The sequence below is a fragment of the Mustelus asterias genome, chromosome 14, assembly GCF_964213995.1.
Source record: "Mustelus asterias chromosome 14, sMusAst1.hap1.1, whole genome shotgun sequence".
Lineage (NCBI taxonomy): Eukaryota > Metazoa > Chordata > Chondrichthyes > Carcharhiniformes > Triakidae > Mustelus > Mustelus asterias.
Genome location: NC_135814.1, coordinates 29,379,370 through 29,398,223, shown reverse-complemented (window position 1 = coordinate 29,398,223; position 18,854 = coordinate 29,379,370). Strand labels below are relative to the sequence as shown.

General features: G+C 43.4%; 1 protein-coding gene across 1 annotated transcript in view; it reads right to left on the bottom strand.

The window, feature by feature from the left end:
- Positions 1 to 200: 200 nt before the first annotated feature.
- The window catches only part of LOC144504129 (neurexophilin-2-like), a 28,891-nt gene continuing 10,237 nt past the window's right edge, over positions 201 to 18,854 (bottom strand). Inside the window, exon 2 of the mRNA XM_078229304.1 lies at positions 201 to 950. Coding sequence (XP_078085430.1) covers positions 201 to 950 — 750 coding nt within the window. The remainder of the gene's footprint in view (positions 951 to 18,854) is intronic.

Here is an 18,854-nt window from a genome sequence, read left to right as displayed (position 1 = left end):
ATATAACAATCTCTTCATTTTTACAAATGCTCATCATGCATTTACACCATCAGATGCTCCCTTTGGGGTAACAGCTGTACCAAACCAGATGTGCCTGTCTTAAATAGTTACTATCATTATTATTCCATGACATTGACTATGTATAAATAAGTTACATACAGAATGGCAGTCTTCACATAACATAAGCCATGGGTATCCTGTTAACCAGATGAATAATAAGGGGTTTCACTATGATAGTTGTAATCGGGACAAACTTTCTGCACAAGTTTATAATCTACACTGTAGAAAGCTATATATATGCATATAACCTTGAATGGTTTGGAACATAACCAGGAAACATGACTTTGGGTCTGCTCCTGATAGCATATCTTTGAAGGATCATAATTACATAGTGCAGTCTTCTTTGCTCTGTCGGTTTTCTCGTACTCGATTCGACAGTTGAATGTTTTGGACTCCTTGGTCTCCAGCGTCGACTGCTGGGAGAAGTCAAACTCCACAACCTTGGATGGTGGAACCAGACTGACGGACACATTCCCAAGACCAGTTGAGTTGTGTCTGAAATAGACGCTGAAAGTTCCATTCCCATGGTCAACTATCTTCCCAGTAATAAGAAGATTCAACTTGACAGTTTTGATGTTGGAATGGAAGTCACCCCAGCCAAACATTTTCTTGAATTTTCCCGTTTTGACAATAGGTCTGCGTTTGGTCCGTGAGTGAGATTCCTGAATGTCTGTTAGGTTGTTTAGCCATGCCCATAAGTCATCTGAAGCTTTTATGCGTGAAAAATCAGTGGTGTCCTGTTTCGACTTTGGAATCTCCTTCACAAACAGCCGCAATGGATTTACCCTTTGTGCACCAGCCAAATTATCCGCAAATGTTTGTCCTGCTGCCTTGTCCCTTAATTCCAGTAGTTCCAATGTTCTTCCTAGATGATTCTCATGGGAGGCGATCTGTAATTAAAAAACAAAGCATCAATGCAAAGAGCAAATCACAAATTAACTCTCCCAATCTGACCTTCAGGTGCTGTTTTTGTATTTTGTAGTCAATACATCAGCTCTTGACAAGTATCACCTGATTATTGTGGGTTCCTGTAACATTTGGAAGAAACTGACATCCTATTAATGCAATGGGAGAAACTGTGTGGGTGAGGGATGTCGCACAGGTCTCCTACAAACTGCTGTGTATTCTTTTTAATAGCCTGTCCTGTAAGAAAAAAATGAACGATTTAATTTTGTGTGAGAGCTGGGAATTGATGATTCACCAATTCATTACGTAAATGTGATATTTTCAAAGCCCACAAAAGAGATAACTAATTTGATTGAAAATAAAAATGATTCCAGAGAACAAGCAATGGTTATTTAATGGACGCTGCAATTCTGAAAAGCTAACAACTTTCTTTCCTGGTTTTGGTGTCATAAGAGGCATGCATAATTGTTTTCACAATGACACCCGGGAAAATAGAAATTGTCTCCATATACGAACGAGATAATCACTTTTCTTTCTTTTACAAACATTCACTTCATAAATATAGTGCCCCATGAATAGTGTTGTCCTAAGATGTGTGTACAAAGCCATTGATTGAAGCTTTATGATTGATAATAAAGCAGCCGTGAGTGGGTGTAGGTGGGTATCGCATCACTCATGAATAAAACAAAACTAATTCACCACCCACGTGGTGTTCGCAGGTTAAGGACATTTCCACAACCAAAATAGAGGATGAGAACAAATAAATCATCTGGGTATGGAATATTTCAGCGTTGCAATGCTGTCATAACCATCAGGATTGTATCCATATACCACCAGCACTTACCCTGCTGCAGCTCGTCCTTGGAGCTCCTCATCTGGATGGGCCAGATGAGCATATTTTTGGTGTTGGCCTGCCACTGTAAACTCTGCTGTCCTCTTGTCCCTCAAAGAGAGCTGCCCAGGCTATTCCCAACTCAGCCTACAAAGTCCAATTTTCCTTTAATAAAATAAGGCCTGGGCTGCTTACCTGGCCTGAACACAACTGATGCATCTATATGCCCTTGTGCAGGGCCTGACACCTTAACGTGACAGTTGGTTTCTGCTATTATGCCAGGTCCCCTTCCAGCTAAGGTATCAGCAACTCACAGCTAAAAGAATGTCAGGCTCTGGCTAGTAGTTGTAAGAGATGGTCAGATGTTCCACTCATAGTCATAGAGGTTTACAGCATGGAAACAGGCCCTTCAGCCCAACTTGTCCATGCCACCCTTTTTGTGAAACCCCTAAGCTAGTCCCAATTGCCCGCATTTGGCCCATATTCCTCTATACACATCTTATCCACAGTGCCAGATTTAGGCATAAGCTAAACAAGTTACAGCTTAGGGCCTCACAAAATTTCAGAAGGTTTACAATGAAGAGAACATTTAAGAGCGGATACCAGAAAAGAAAAAGAAAGCACCAGCTTGAAGAGCAACTCAAAAAATTACCAAAATCTATGAGAGAGATCAAGCCAGCCAAATGATAAATATGTAATCAGTAAATGCATTCATTTGAAAATAATTTGTATTTTTCACTTTAAATACCTTGCTATTAAATATTTAAAAGGCATAATTATGTTTTCAATTTTTTTGTGGCGACCCAAGGTCCTGTTTCTTTGTGAGACCTTTTGGTGTAACTTTTTAACAAGGGGCCTCCAAGCTTTATATAGCTTCGGGCCTCACCAAGTCTAAATCCGGCACTGCTTATCCATGCAACTGTCTAAATGCTTTTTAAAAGACAAAACCTCTGGCAGCTTGTTCCAGACACTCACCACCCTCTGTGTGAAAAAAATTGTCCCTCTGGACCCTTTTGTATCTCTCCCCTCTCACCTTAAACCTGTGCCCTATTGTTTTAGACTCCCCTACCTTTGGGAAAAGATATTGACTATCGAGCTGATCCATGCCCCTCATTATTTTATAGACCTCTATAACATTACCCCTCAGTCTTCTACGCTCCAGAGAAAAAGGCTCTATAAAAGACAAAGAGAAAATTCCCAGAAATGAAGGAGACTCAGCCGATTCTTGCATCCACCATTTCTAGGAAATTGTGGCAATCTCCCATTGGACTTAAGGCAGGAGACTATTGGAAACTCTACCCTGCAGAATTTGAGCCTTGGCAATGCTACATCAAATGATTAATGAAGTAAATTTTTAAAAAAAGAAAGGGCGGAATGGACAAGTTGGGCCGAAGGGCCTGTTTCCATGCTATAAACCTCTATGACTCTATGACCTCTATGACTCTAAATTGGTACCCACAAATAGTAAGTAAAAGAACAAAGCTATCAGCTAAATGGCTGGATGCAAGTAAATGTTTCCAACTGTAAAACACTGGAGGAAAGATCCTGTAAAAAAGGGATTCTATACAGTGCTGGGAAAAACTACACAACTGAGAAATGAATAAATGAACTATAATGTTCAGCTTTCAATTTTCAGTACAAACAGCATGGCACTGGCCCTTGGGCAGAGGGGCGGTGGGGGGAGGCATGTGGGGAGATAAATCAGGCCAAAAGGGTGAACCATGTTGGGAAGACTCCCCAAAGCTGCCCGGCCGCTGAGGAACAGCTAGGCATGGTGTAGGCTGAGGTGCCTGCTCCACAAAGGTGGGCAACCGATTTGCAAATGAAGCACCCTGCACGTCCTAAAAATGTACAGGTTAGGTGGATTGGCCATGTTAAATTGTCCCTTATTGCCAAGTGTGCAGGTTAGATGGGTTGGCTATGATTAATGTGTGGGCTTATGGGGTTAGCTCTTTCAGAGGATCGGTGCAGACTCGATGGGCCAAATGGCCTCTTCTGCACTGTAGGGATTCTATGATTCTATAAAGTGCGGTAACAATACATTCTTTATAAAATGTATTCAAGGGGCCATTAAGTGAGGTTGTTTGAATTTTGTCAATGGGAGAGTTTGGGTTGGTTGAGGGGGGAGGTGTGGTTGAGGGGGGAGGGGAGGGGCAATGCTGCTGACTTCCTGAAGGCAGCCTCCATGTGCCAGCCTGAGGAGCCCTCGGAGTCAGATGCTCTATGGGCCACAGAAGGGGATACTGGCACATCCTTTAAAAGTATCTGGATGGGCACTTTGCACATCATAACAGTCAGGGCTATGGGCCTAGCAATGGCAGATGGGATTAGGTGGGAGTTCAGGTGTTTCTAATGTGACAGTGTGGGCTCGACGGGCTGAAGGGCCTCTTCTGCGCTGTATGATACTATGGCAGGAAAGCTAGTGACTGCAGTCCCAGAACCCCCCTGGAGGACTGTTCTCCTCCAGTCCTTGGGGCCATCGCTAACCTTACAGTTAACTTACCTCTCTGGATCTTGAGGTCTTCTACCTGGCTCAGCAGCACCCATCTCTGCTGGTGGTGCTGCTGAGGTTTTTCAGAGTTGCCGGCCCTCTAGCTGAGTTCAGAGCATCAGGAATCAGCTGCCAAATGAACGCATGGTGGCCTGGAAATAGCCAGTCAGGAGGGTGCCTCTTGGAAAAATTACCGAGCAAATCTCACTGCCAGTAAATGAGGGCTTGGTTCCCCGTCTGATCCTGACATCGGGGTCCTGACACCAGTGGGAAAATTCAGCCTGTATTTATGAGGGTAAAATATCAGGAGGCAATTATCGCTAGATAATCGCTAGAATATTAATCCAGAAACTCAGCTAATGTTCTGGGGACCCGGGTTCCAATCCCCCCACGGAAGGATGTGAAATTTGAATTCAATAAAAAATATCTGGAATTAAGAATCTAATGATGACCATGAAACCGTTGTCAATTGTTTGGAAAGCCCTCCTGGTTCACTAACGTCCTTTAGGGAGGGAAATCTGCCGTACTTACCTGGTCTGGCCTACATTTGATTTGATTTGATTTATTATTGTCACATGTATTAATATGCAGTGAAAAGTATTGTTTCTTGCGTGCTATACGGAAAAGGCATACCATACATAGAAAAGGAAAGGAGAAGATGCAGAATGTAATGTTACAGTCATAGCTCGGGTGTAGAGAAAGATAAGAGATTGTAATAGTGCATTATTAGAGATTTTAAAAGAGTTAAAATGCAGTTTTAGAAGCATAGAACGAGAGTAAAAGATAGAATTATAGGATATTCTGGGCACAACTTGCAGGAAGTCACCACGCTCTGGCGCCATCTTGAATCTAATCAAACCATGTGACTCCAGAGCCACAGCAATGTGGTTGACTCTGAAATGGCCTCGCAAGCCACTCAGTTCAAGGGCAACTAGAGATGGGCAATCCGTGCTGGCCAGCCAGCAACGCTCACGCCCACAAATGAATTTTAAAAAGCACTAAGATAAAAGCAAAATACTGCAGATGCTGGAATCTGAAACAGAAACAGAAAATGCTGGAAAATCTCAGCAGGTCTGACAGCATCTGTGGGGAGAGAATATGTGGGGAGAGAGCTCTGACGAACGGTCATCTAGACTTGAAACATTGTCTCTATTCTCTCCCCACAGATGCTATCAGACTTGCTGAGATTTTCCAGCATTTTCTGTGTTTGTTGTGGAAAGCAAAGCACTCTCTGGGAGGGAAGAGTGGAGGAGGAACAAATCCTAATTTCCTCGTCTATCTTCTAGGTAGGGAATCTAAATTTGCGGCAGTTCGCCCAATCATACACGAAGCAATATCAGATAATTGAAAAGCCAATGGTGCAGAAGAAATTAGAGGAAAGGTTCAAGCAACCCATTTGGTGCAAAAGATTTCACAGTGCAGTTGAGTAAGGCTTACACAAGCTGATGCAAAGCAGCATAGGATTGGTTGTTAAAAATCCAGAGCAAATAGCTTTCCAATAAGTTTCAGTGATCCAAGGTTATTGCAGCAAAGACTTTCCTCCTCTTTGTACACAAGCAAATAAATATAGCCTCATCAAAAGAAAGAGGAAATCAAGGAGGAACAAAGAGAAACTTCGAAGGCGATGGTGTACATAAAAACAAAACCAGGTGACGTGAATAAATATAAGCAACAAAGATTAATGTCTTCAAGTGAACATCACGGTGCGTTGTACTGAGAGGCTGCAACTCTCCCAGAATAATATACAGCATACGGAATAAGACTGTGAAGCCATTAAGCGCCACAGATTGCTTTTATAAAATGTCAAAGGCAATCATTAAAATGTCGGGAGCGGGCTGAGTGTTATTCAGTTACACTGCAGCAGTGTGTCTATAGTGCTGAAGCAGTGCAGAATAGGGATAAGTGGCAAAAGAGGGTGTCTTCCTTTCGATGGTCTGACTTTGAATTCAGCTCACGCTGATGGGATGAAAGTCTCTCTCTCTCTGCTGATTGTAACCGCTCCATGTGAAATGGGTTTCAGCAATCTTTAATCAGTTCCTAGTAGGAATGAGCTTACAACACAAAAGTACTCAGAATTTTGCATCATGCCACAGTCTCAGCTTGACTCAGTTGGTCGCACGTTCACCTCTGAGTCACCTCTGGGTTCAGACCCTGCGCTACAGTTTGACCACGGTGCCCAGGCTGACATTACAATGCAACCGCAATGCTGGAAATGTCCATTTTCAGATGAGATGTTGAACTGTGGTCCCAGGTGGTTGTAAACTATCTCAGGGCACTGTAACCCCGATTGAATACATGTTGTGATTTTTCCATTTCATTTATATCCTTCTTATAATGGAATGTTAAAAATTGTATGCAAGGTCTTCCATAGGTTCAGCATTGCTTTGCAATCTTATGCTTCTAAGAAAACCAAAGCTCCTGTTTACATTTTTAATGTTTGCATCTGCTTGTATTGCCATCTTAGTGACCTGTGTATCTACACATTAATATCTCTCTACTCTGCCATTCTGTTTAAAATCTCGCCATTTAAGGTTTACTTGCTTTCCCTATTTTACTTCTAAAATTACTGCACCTTTCTCCATCCTGAACAGCATCTGGCACACACCTGTCCAGCGAGCTTATTTATGTCCTCTGGTTGCCTCCTTAGATTTTTCTGAGGTTTTTGATGGTACTCGGTGCAATCTGCTATTCCTCCCAATTTTGTGTTATCAGCAAATTTTAATATCCTCACTTGGTCCTGGTTGCCAGATAATTTATGTACATAACTAGTAGTGCGTCAGGACCGATCCCTGTGGAATACCATGCATCATTATTTTTTTACTGGCAGCCATGGCTTTCTGACCTCCAACCTTTTCTCTACGCATTTGGCCAAGGTCTTCTTAACTGCTTGTACCATTATCTTTGCAATCGGATCCCCAGCATGGTCACATATCAAATGTTTGATTCTCCCTCACTACTGCCCGCCCAAATCTATGCAAGTCACATCCATTGAATTTCTATCCTCTGCTGCTTTTTACAAAATATTCTACAAAATTAGTCAAGTATGATCTTCCCTTCAGAAGTCCAAGCCGCCTGGCCTCGATTAACTCCTGTCATCTAAAGCTGTATTATTATAAACTATAACAGCTGCAATAAGGCTAACTGTCACATTATTTCCTGGCATAATCCCTGTATCTTTTTTTCGCAAAGAAAGGTGTCAAATTTATAACTATCCTTCAATCCTCTGGAACCATTTTCCTTTCCACAGAATTTTGAGAGACTGTTATTGGAACATTTATTTTTCCTCCTCTAGCTACTCTCAGGGACTTAGGGTGTAAACTACATCAGAGTCTGCTGGTTTATCTATGAGGTTTGAGTAACTTTTCAGCACCTTCTGGTCCCACTGAAATTCACTGAGCCAGAAACGTTGCAGTCAACACTAAGTATGCTTGAGAGTCTGCACACTGAATGGTCACTACAAAACTGTGAGAGGCCCGCGTAAGTTGGGCGGCATGGCGGCACGGTGGTTAGCCCTACTGCCTCATAGCAACAATTCCAGCTTTGGGGGACCATCTGTGAGGAGTTTGCATGTTCTCCACATGTCTGCATGGGTTTCTTCCGGGTACTCCGGTATTCTTTTTAAAAATTCATTCGTGGGACATGGGTATCGCTGGCTGGCCAGCATTTAGTGCCCATCCCGAGGGCAGTTGCTATGGCTCTGGAGTCTTATATAGGCCAGACCAGGTAAGGACAGCAGGTTTCCTCCCCTAAAGGACATTAGTGAACCAGATGGGTTTTCCCGACAATTGACAATGGTTTCGTGGTCATCAGTAGATCGTTAATTCCAGATATATTTTTTATTGACTTGAAATTCCACCCTCCGCCATGGCGGGATTCGAACTCAGGTTCCCAGAACATTAGCTGAGTTTTCTGGATTAATAGTCTAGCGATATTACCACTAGGCCATTGCCTCCCACAGTCACCCACAGTTCACCTATAGTCCAAAGATGTGCAGGTTAGGTTGATTGGCTAAGCTAAATTGCCCCTCAGCATCCAAAGATGTGCAGGTTAGGGGGATTAATGGGGTAAATATGTGGGGTTATGGGGATAGGGCCTGGGAAGGATGTTCTGTCATTGGTGCAGACTCGATGGGCCAAATGGCTTCGTTCTGCACTGTAGTGTTTCTATGATTCCATAAAGTTCAAGTTCGCTTGCACTACTTAACAACAGCTTGCAGCTTTTAAGGGGTAGGTGGCATTTCGGCTGGTGTAGGTGCTGCAAGTCATTGTACACTGAGTTTGACCTGGGAAAGATGCAAAACTGGCAGAGAGTGGGCTTGAAGATTCTCTGACACTGGTCGGGGAGGTGCAGAGGAGAGGTGTAATCCAACTGCACAGGGTCAGGAGGCCCTCCATACAAACTCTCAGAAGGCAGTTGGATAAAATAGCTGTGGCGGTTAATTTCAGAAGTCTGTCTTTGAGTTCTGGGATGAGGTACCACAAGAAATTTAATTACCCCGTGCAAGTGGTCAAGGTCAGTGAATTCATCTCCGGATGCCAGATCCTATCAACTGCACCACCCTCAGCCTCACACACTGCTCAGTGCATCATGCCCACATTGCTCACCTAACAACAGTGTATTAATCAAATCAATAGCTTCCCCAAACCTCAGGCACTTAACAATGCTACAAGCCTCAAAGCCACATCCCACAGCTTGTCCAATTGGCCAGCTATTCAACCACATCACAAAAACATATTGTCCCACCCTTATTGTGGAGTATTTCCCTGCAGGACATGATGGAGCATCACCTGAAGCAGCGGGAGCGAACCAAATGTGGACTGCCAGGGTTGCATGTGCTTACGCCCTGGAGGAACCAACTCATGTCATAACTGAAGTGGCTATTACTGAGGTTGTTGACAGTGATGGGGGCTGAGAGCATCAAGGGTGATATTATGCTCCTAGCTTATCCTATCTTTCACACCAGACTTGCCCCTTATCACACACTCTTTTGATTAACAAGCTGCATATGGTGTAAGCGTGCTCCTCTTGCTTTCCCACACCGCCCATACCACAACCTGTGCCCTTGTGCTTGTCCCCTCTCAGATATCCAAGGACTGCCTCCTGGCCAGTGGGTAGTGGAAAGGCAGAATGGCAGTGGTGATGAAGAAATGCCACCACTTGATCTCACAGTTGAATCCACCAGCTTAAATATCGATATTGTGGGCGGGATCTTGAGCCTGCACTCTTCGTCTGTGAGATCGTCAGAGGAGGCTTAAGATTCAGCAAAAGCCAGAAATGGCAAATCTCACTGGAGAGATTGTGATCTCCAATTTTCCTTGCCCCTCGCTAACAACATAATCAGGTTCATGAACATGCATGTTGCCACCTCAACTCGGACTTCCTGAATGGACTGTAACACACCACCATGAATAAATGTGAGCAGCCCTCAAGTTTCCACCTGAACGGACAAATGGTGCATTGACTTAAAAGCCCAGATTTTTGCTCCCGGGTTTGGGTACACAGAGACACGGGAATTTCTGGCTCAACCAGGGAGCAGCCTAGAATGGGAGTTGGGATGGGCAACCCCGGAAGTAGAGAGGGGTGGGATTTGGGCCTGGTGCAGATTGGGTAACTCAAGCACAGATAAAAAATGGGCATTCAGAAAGGTCCATTTGCTAGGTTGCTGTCATTGAGCTGTAAAAGGTTTTGGGATGTTCGCAGGTTTTGAAAGGTGAAAACATAAATATGAGTTTTTCTTTTCTCCTCTCAATTCTGAAGTGTCAGCATGTAGATAATTTCTGGAGTGGGACCTGAACCCACAAAGCTGCTGATTTAGATGTGAGAGTCCTAGCAGCTAATTATTTGTGATGCTTCATAAAACATTATCATCATTATTAAAATATTATCAAGCGAAAAAATAAAATTGCTTATAAATGTAGAATAGTTTGGATGAAAGACAAAAGAAATGAGATAATTGTGTCTTTTCACTAATGATAAGTGCCCTCCACTCCACTACACTAATGGAAAGTCAGCAAGATTTTTAGGATGACTTAGAATATCATTGGTTTAAATCAACGTGTTTGTCCTCTTAAACAGGAAGAAGGATTATTATCTGAATGGTGGTGGTTTAGGAAAATGGGAAGTGCAACATGACCTGGGTGTCATCGCTGAAGGATGGCATGCAGGTACTCCTGGATGTCACTCCTGGAGGAGGCAGTGAGGAAAGCTAATGGCATGCTGGCCTTCCTAGCAAGAGGATTTGAGTATAGGAGTAGGGATAGCTTGCTGCACTTATACAGGGCCTTGGTGAGGCCACACCTTGAGTATTGTGTGCAGTTTTGGTCTCCAAGTCTGAGGAAGGACACTCACGCTATTGAGGGAGTCCAGCAAAAGTTCTCCAGACTGGTTCCCAGAATGGCAGGACTGACATATGAAGAGAGGCTGGATCGACTGGGCTTGTACTCACTGTAATTTAGAAGAATGAGAGGGGATCGCATAGGGACAAATAAAATCCTGATGCGACTGGACAGGCTAGATATGGGAAGAATATTCCCGACTTTGAGGAAATCCAGAACTAGGGGTCACAATCTAAGAATAAGGGGATAAGCCATTCAGGATTGAGATGAGGAAGAACTTCTTCACTCAGAGAGTTGTGAATCTGTGGAATTCTCTATGACAGAAAACTGTCGGGGCCAGTTCGTTAGATATGTTCAAGTGGGAGCTGGATGTGGCCCTTGCAGTTAAAGGGATGCAGGGGTATGGAGAGAAAGTGGGAGTGAGATACTGAAAGTGCATGATCATCCATGATCATATTGAATGGTGGTGCAGATTTGAAGGGCCGAGTGGCCTGCTCCTGCACCTATTTTCTATGTTTCTATTCAGCAGAAAAGATTCTAGAATGTTTATTATACCTCAACAGATTAAATGGAAATTCTACACACAATTCAAGGCTATCAATCACTTTGGTGCTTTGGCAGTTGCCTTGGCTAAAGCTCACACAATTTAGTGGGATAGTGCCACAATATATTTGTCAAAACTGAAGCAAATTTAAATCTTGTCAAGTATTATCTATTGCAGCAACAGACATGGTTGTTAGATGGACTAATAATACTTCCATTGACTTTGTTGTTTCGGGTTATTCAGCAGTTTCTCCTTTGCAGCACAACCCATTTAATTAAAATCAGAGAACAACACTGTCAGTAAAAAAAGGGAATATTGGGACTTGCATTTCTTACTGTCTTTACCAGATAAAGATCTTCTCCAGTTAATCACACTCAATAATTCATCAAGATTAGTTGAGCTTGAACTTTGTTGGCAATTAGATGCTGGTTCTTTCCTATGGCTCATAGATTGAAGGATTTTATCATAGATATCGAAGTTGTGCAGAATATAGCCTGGGTAAGATGCTCTTCCGAGAGTCGGTGCAAATTCGATGGGCTGAATGGCTTCCTTCTACAGTGTAGGGATTCTAAGGGTTTGTAAGGGGAGACGATGACCAAATGGTATTATTGCTAGGCTATTAATCCAGCAACTCAGCTAATGTTCTGGGGACCCGGGTTCGAATCCAGCCATGGCGGATGGTAGAATTTGAATTCAATATAAAAAACATTTAGAGAACATTTAGAACACTTAATCATATTTCATGAATAGGGTTTATTCACTGTCCAGATAAGATGAATACATGCCCAGACATGGAGCCATGTGTTAATCTGGTTTGGCAGTGACCTATAAGGAATCTCATGGGAACATTCATCTGAACTTTGGGCTAGCATCTGAGGTTACTAGGCAACAAGGGAAGTGGGGTCAGCCAAGACAGGAGTTAGCTTCCGGATTCTATGGACTAATAAAATGCTATTATGCCAGAGGGTAAGATGCGATTGGCTAAGGAATATGACAGGTATTATTGTTGATTTATGTATATTAAAGATGGTTGATTTAAAGCTAATGAAAGGTGGGAGTAATTAATAAGAAAAATAAAAAATTGATCTGTTTTGAATTGTATATGTCAGATTTCATTGGAGAGGTCGAGTTGCTCTATCTCAGGGCTGCTCTGACCCTTTGATGATTTCTCCTAACAGCTGCTGGTTAAATAATGCCTTTAAACTGAGACACTGGCTTGTGAGTCTTGTATTGTCTGAAGTTTCGGCAGCACCGGCCACATCGGAAACCCCACCAACAGGGTGGAATTTTCCCATCCTGCCCACCATGGGAATTGCAGTGGACGGGACAGAACCATGCAAAGGTCCGTTGACCTCAGGCGGGATTTTCCGGTCCTGGGACAAGCTCAGCCGGAAAGTCCTGTCCTATGGTTCTATGGGTCAACTTATGTAGTTAATCTTTACAGTGTATATTTTCAATGTTAAATGGAATGCTCCATTGCACCTATTCCTTCTTCAAATCAATTTGTACAAAACACACATTTTTACTTAGACTAATGTTGTTTGTACTGCTTTGCATTATAACCATGAAGTGGGTGAAATGAATAATGGGGTTGAATTTTTGCTTGTTAATGTTGGCACAAAGTGGGTGGAATCGACTAAACATGTAAACATGTTTTTCACAATCTTTTACATGTTTCAAGATTCAATTCACCAGGATCATAACATAACACTGGGTTGTGCTCCCAGTAAAAATTATGAAAGTCCCATCCGCTGCATTTGTTAGGGAAGGGTCTTCAACTTGAGGTCATACCCTTTGCAGCATAGGCAGCAGTAGACAAGGTTTAAAATATTTCATTCACAAAGAAACTGATTAGTGTACACTTGTAACTGGTTCAGTATGTTTTGGCATGTGGGGTGGCATGGTGGCACAGTGGTTAGCACTGCTGCCTCACAGCGCCAAGGACCCGGGTTCGATTCCTGGCTTGGGTCACTGTCTGTATGGAGTTTGCATGCTCTCCCCGTGTCTGCGTGGGTTTCCTCCGGTGCTCCGGTTTCCTCCTACAATCTGAAAGACGTGATGGTTTGGTGCATTGACCCGAACGGGTGCTGGTATGGTGGTGACTCGGGGAATTTCACAGGAACTTCGCTGCAGTGTTAACGTAAGCCTTACTTGCGACGAATGAATAAACTTTTTTTGAAATCTTTTTCCGTGATTTGAAATCAGGTTGTGCACAAGCAGGGAGTTGGATGCATTGGTTAAAAATGTTTATTTTTGTGAATAAATCCATTTTCAGTTGTGTCAGTAAAACTCCTTGTGGTCACCATTGTTAAATACATCAAGGAATACTTTGCAATGGGAAGAGAATAATGAACAATTGCTTTCTATTGCACTGCCTGACTGTACTGTTTCATGATAGATTGTACAATTGTGATCATGCAAATATATTTTAGTGGAATCTTGAAATCCTAAGCAGCACAATTTTGAGCCCATCCTGGGCACAAATTTCCAACAGCATCCTGATGCACCATTGATTACGCAAAGACTCGTTGTTGCGAAATAACAGGCTTTTATTTACGAAAGAATTGGAGCACACCCGAACCGATAGCTAATCCGGACTGAGGCTAAAAGGGGCGGAGAGCAGTCGCCTTTATACCCAGAGAAGGGCGGAGTCCCGGATTGAGGCAGCAGGGGCGTGCCCAGGCATATCACACAAACAGACAATACTACAGTGGTTCACCACACATCCAAAACGGAATCTCTACCCCATGTGTGCATACAGCATCATCTGGTGATTGACTCGATAGCGTAACTTTGCATGAATATTGCATGAGTCATAAAATAATGTCAGGCTAATCTCAAAGTCAGCACTTAATCTTTGAATAACAATCAGTTTAATTTGATTTTTGGTCTATCATGAAAGAGTACAAGTCATAGATTTTATCATAATTTTGGGACGTGATCTGGACAACTAATACCTAAACGCATTTAGCATTTATAATAAACTTTATATATTGATAGTTATGGAATTTAATGTTTTTGAAATAAATCTCTTCACCTTGTATTCACGTGATATTCTTTTTAAATTGTATTTATTAGTGTCACAAGTAGGCTTACATTAACACTACGATGAAGTTAGTGTGAAAATCCCCTCGTCGCCAGACTCCGGTGCCTGTTTGGGTACACTGAGGGAGAATTTAGCATGGCCAATGCACCTAACCTGCACGTCTTTCAGACTGTGGGAGGGAACCAGAGCACCCGGAGGAAACCCACACAGACAACGTGCAAACTCCATACAGTGACCAAAGCCGGGAATCGAACCCAGGTCCCTAGGGCTGTGAGGCAGCAGTGCTAACTACTGTGCCACCGTGCCGCCCCTATTGAAAGCTTCTTAAATGGTTAGTAAAAATTTCTGAAACAAAGGAAAGGAGACCAGAAAAGGTGTAACAAAGATGAACAAATATTAAGCCCACTACACACAATGGGCTGCAAGATTAGCAGAAAGATACATTGAGTATCATAGAATCATAGAAACCCTACAGTGCAGAAGGAGGCCATTCGGCCCATCGAGTCTGCACCGACCACAATCCCACCCAGGCCCTATCCCCACATATTTTACCCGCTAATCCCTCTAACCTACGCATCCCAGGACTCTAAGGGGCAATTTTTTAACCTGGCCAATCAACCTAACCCGCACATCTTTGGACTGTGGGAGGAAACCGGAGCACCCGGAGGAAACCCACGCCGACACGAGGAGAATGTGCAAACTCCACACAGACAGTGACCCGAGCCGGGAATCGAACCCGGGACCCTGGAGCTGTGAAGCAGCAGTGCTAACCACTGTGCTACCGTGCCGCCGCTTTAGTACTTCTAAAGGAATAAGGGCGGCACGGTAGCACAGTGGTTAGCACTGCTGCTTCACAGCTCCAGGAACCTGGGTTCGATTCCTGGCTTGGGTCACTGTCTGTGTGGAGTTTGCACATTCTCCTCATGTCTGTGTGGGTTTCCTCCGGGTGCTCCGGTTTCTTCCCACAGTCCAAAGATGTGCAGGTTAGGTTGATTGGCCATGCCAAAAAATTGTCCCTTAGTGTCCTGGGAAGCGTAGATTAGAGGGATTAGTGGGTAAATATGTAGGGATATGGGGGTAGGGCCTAGGTGGAATTGTGGTCGGTGCAGACTCGATGGGCCGAATGGCCTCTTTCTGTACTGTAGGGTTTCTATGATTTCTATGAATTTACAAGGTTTATTTGAATCTCAAGTATACGTGGAGAACACACACAGTGTGTCACCTGATGCTAAGATCAACGACAAATAGATTGAACAAATTTTTCGTGCTCAAGATGTTCCTTCCCATTCAATTTGAAGTATGTCTGGAATATGTCACTTGCATCCATTTCTTTGAAATCCACATAAATGTTATTAAGATTAATGCACATTGCACAAATGTGATGCACTGTGCTCACTGTCACACATTCTTTGTAATGGCTAAAGAAGCAAAAAGAAAATAATAAACAATGAACAGGGCTGAATGTTTCTTAACAATTTTCTTTCTGAGTATTTCCAGTCATCAACACAGTTCATAGGGCAGCACAACTCCTATACTCCCTCTAATGGCAAAAATAGAAAATTGCTGTAAGTCACTAATCTGATTTAACTCCAACCACTTGTTTCTCTCTGAGTTTAAGCAGTATTGAATGTATTAGCAAATGACAACCTTGAATGCAAAGGTGTGGCATTGCTTTAAATCAACGGCAGTCACTCAAACAATGACGAGACAGAGTACAGGAATGAGATAGAGAATCTGGTGAACTGGTGCGGCAACAATAATCTTCCCTCAATGTCAACAAAACGAAGGAAATTGTCATCAACTTCAGGAAACGTAAAGGAGAACATGCCCCTGTCCACATCAATGGGGATGAAGCAGAAAGGGTCGAGAGCTTCAGGTTTTTAGGTGTCCAGATCACCAACAACCCTGTCCTGGTCCCCCCATGCTGACAATATAGTTAAGAAAGCCCACCAACGCCTCTACTTTCTCAGAAGACTAAGGAAATTTGGCATGTCAGCTACAACTCCCTCCAACTTTTACAGATGCACCATAGAAAACATTCTTTCTGGTTGTTGACAGCTTGGTATGGCTCCTGCTCTGCTCAAGACCGCAAGGAACTGCAAAAGGTCGTGAATGTAGCCCAATCCATCACGCAAACCAGCCTCCCATCCATTGACTCTGTCTACACTTCCCACTGCCATGGCAAAGCAGCCAGCATAATTAAGAGCTTCACGCACCCTGGACATTCTCTCTTCCACCTTCTTCCGTCAGAAAAAAGATACAAAAGTCTGAGGTCAACAACTTCTTCCCTGCTGCTGTCAGACATTTGAATGGACTTACCTTGCATTAAGTTGATCTTTCTCTGCACCCTAGCTATGACTGTAACACTACATTCTGCACTCTCATTTCCTTCTCTATGAACGGTGGGCTTTGTCTGAATAGCATGCAAGAAAGTGAGGTGCCTTTGTTTAAAAAGGGCTGCAGGGAAAAGCCTGGGAACTACAGGCCAGTGAGCCTCACATCTGTGGTGGCTAAGTTGTTGGAAGGTATTTTGAGAGATAGGATCTACTGGCATTTAGAGACGCAAGGGCTGATTAGGGACAGTCAGCATGGCTTTGTGAGTGGAAAATCATGTCTCACAAATTTGATTGAGTTTTTTGAAGGGGTAACTAAGAAGGTAGATGAGGGCAGTGCAGTTGATGTTGTCTACATGGATTTTAGCAACGCCTTTGACAAGGTACTGCATGGTACCACAAAAGGGGGCCCAGGCTGGCACTGCCCAGGAGGCAACCCCCCCATTACCCTAACGTCCTAGGGGGGTCTCAATGGCTTCCCTTCCCTCCAACGGGGTCGGGCCACCAGTTCCCTGTTCGTGGAGAGCAGTAATAGACCCGCCTGGAGAGATGCTAGTGGGCACAGTCACGGGCCTGCTAATCAGATGCTATTCCTCATTGAAATACTGAAATCAGCTCCATGCTGATTTCCAACGCGGAGCTGTTGACTCCAAAAATCAGAGACGTGAGGCAGCCGTGGCGCCCTGCGGCCAGCCCGCGAAATGACCTCCGCTGATGTCTCCTGGCTCATTGCGCTGCTCGAGCAGCACGGCGGGCTGGGAGAATCGCCCCCATTGTCTGCATAAAAACGTCAAAAAATGTGATGGTGTAAATCTTTCTCGAATTTAAATATCATGAATTATACAATCGCTTTAAATTTGAGACGAAGGATCCAGGCTTTGATTTGCTGGGTATCAGTAAATAAAAGTTGGCTCAGAGCAGGAAACAAAGAATAATCTAATGGCCAGTGGGTGTTTTTGTGATTGGAAGGCTGTTTCTAGTGATGTTCTGCAGGGCTCACTTTTTGTGGTATATAGCAGTGATTTCAATTTGAATATATGGGGCATCATTTGGAAGTTTGCAGACGAAATATGATGAGTAAGAAGTCTCACAACTTCTTACTGTGCCTACCCCAGTCCAACGCCGGCATCTCCACATCATAAATATGATGAAGAAGAAAGCTGTACACCACAGGAAGATACCGCTGAGAGCGACTTGTGGGTAAAACAGTCGCGGACAGAGTTCAGTCTGGAGAAGTGTGGGGTGAAGAAGTTAAGAAGGTAAAACAATATTCAAGGATAATGAGAAATGTGGAGAAACATAGGGGTCTTAGGGGTGTATTTCCACAGATTTCCTGAAGGTAGCTTGACAGGTAGTTAAGATGGTGGACAAGGTACACAGGATACTTGTCTTCAATAGCTGAGGCATAGAATAAGGAAATGCTGCAACTATGGAAAACACGAGTTAAGCCACAGCTTGAAGGAGCTTAGCAGCTAATTCAGGTCATGGAATGATGGACAGGAAACAAATGTCAGAACTACTGGGTGAAAGGGCAGGTGGACAGAGATGTTCGGCCAGAATCTTGCTCTCGGGATGGTCTCAGCTCTGCCAAAAGCAGAAGCAGAATAATTGAGTAATGGACAAAAACCAAGTTCCAGGAACGAAAGAACAGTTAGTTCTAGAACCCAAGGAATGAAGAGAGCTTCAGGAGGTTTGAAGTTAAAGGAACAAAGAGGAAGTGGAACTGGAACAGGATACTGTTTCTTGAAGTTAAAGCCAGAACTGAAAAGTGAAGACCTGGTGAAGTTGGCTAATGAGAATCTCAAGATAGTTGAAGTAATCCTACAGGTTAGTGATATCTTTCTTCAGCCTGTGAAGCAATAGATGAAGCAATTGTTAAGCAGTTGGTGGCTGGAGAGAGGTTTTGTGCATGGAAGCTTGACTGCAGGTGGCAATTCAAGACAAAGGAATGCTGAAAGGACAGTTGGAAATCCTGGAGTTGGATCCTTGCTGAAAACAGCTGAGAGAAAGCATTGTTTGTAAGGAGATTCTAAGGTGTGCCTTTTCAGAGTGGTGTTTGTAAACACTCATGGGGCAGCTGGAGTCCAGTGGGATCAGTTGGCTCACAGTGTAATAATCATCTGGGAGGAGTTGAAGAGAAATTCACAAAAGTTCAATTGGGTGGCATCTACCACTTGTTTTCAGAGTGGGGTGTTGTCTGACCATAGGTAGCCTGTTGAGTTATAGGGACTGTGCATTTACTGAGAACATTATAACATAAGATATACCTTGTAACCTGTGTTATCCTTAAACTCTGAGTGCATTTGT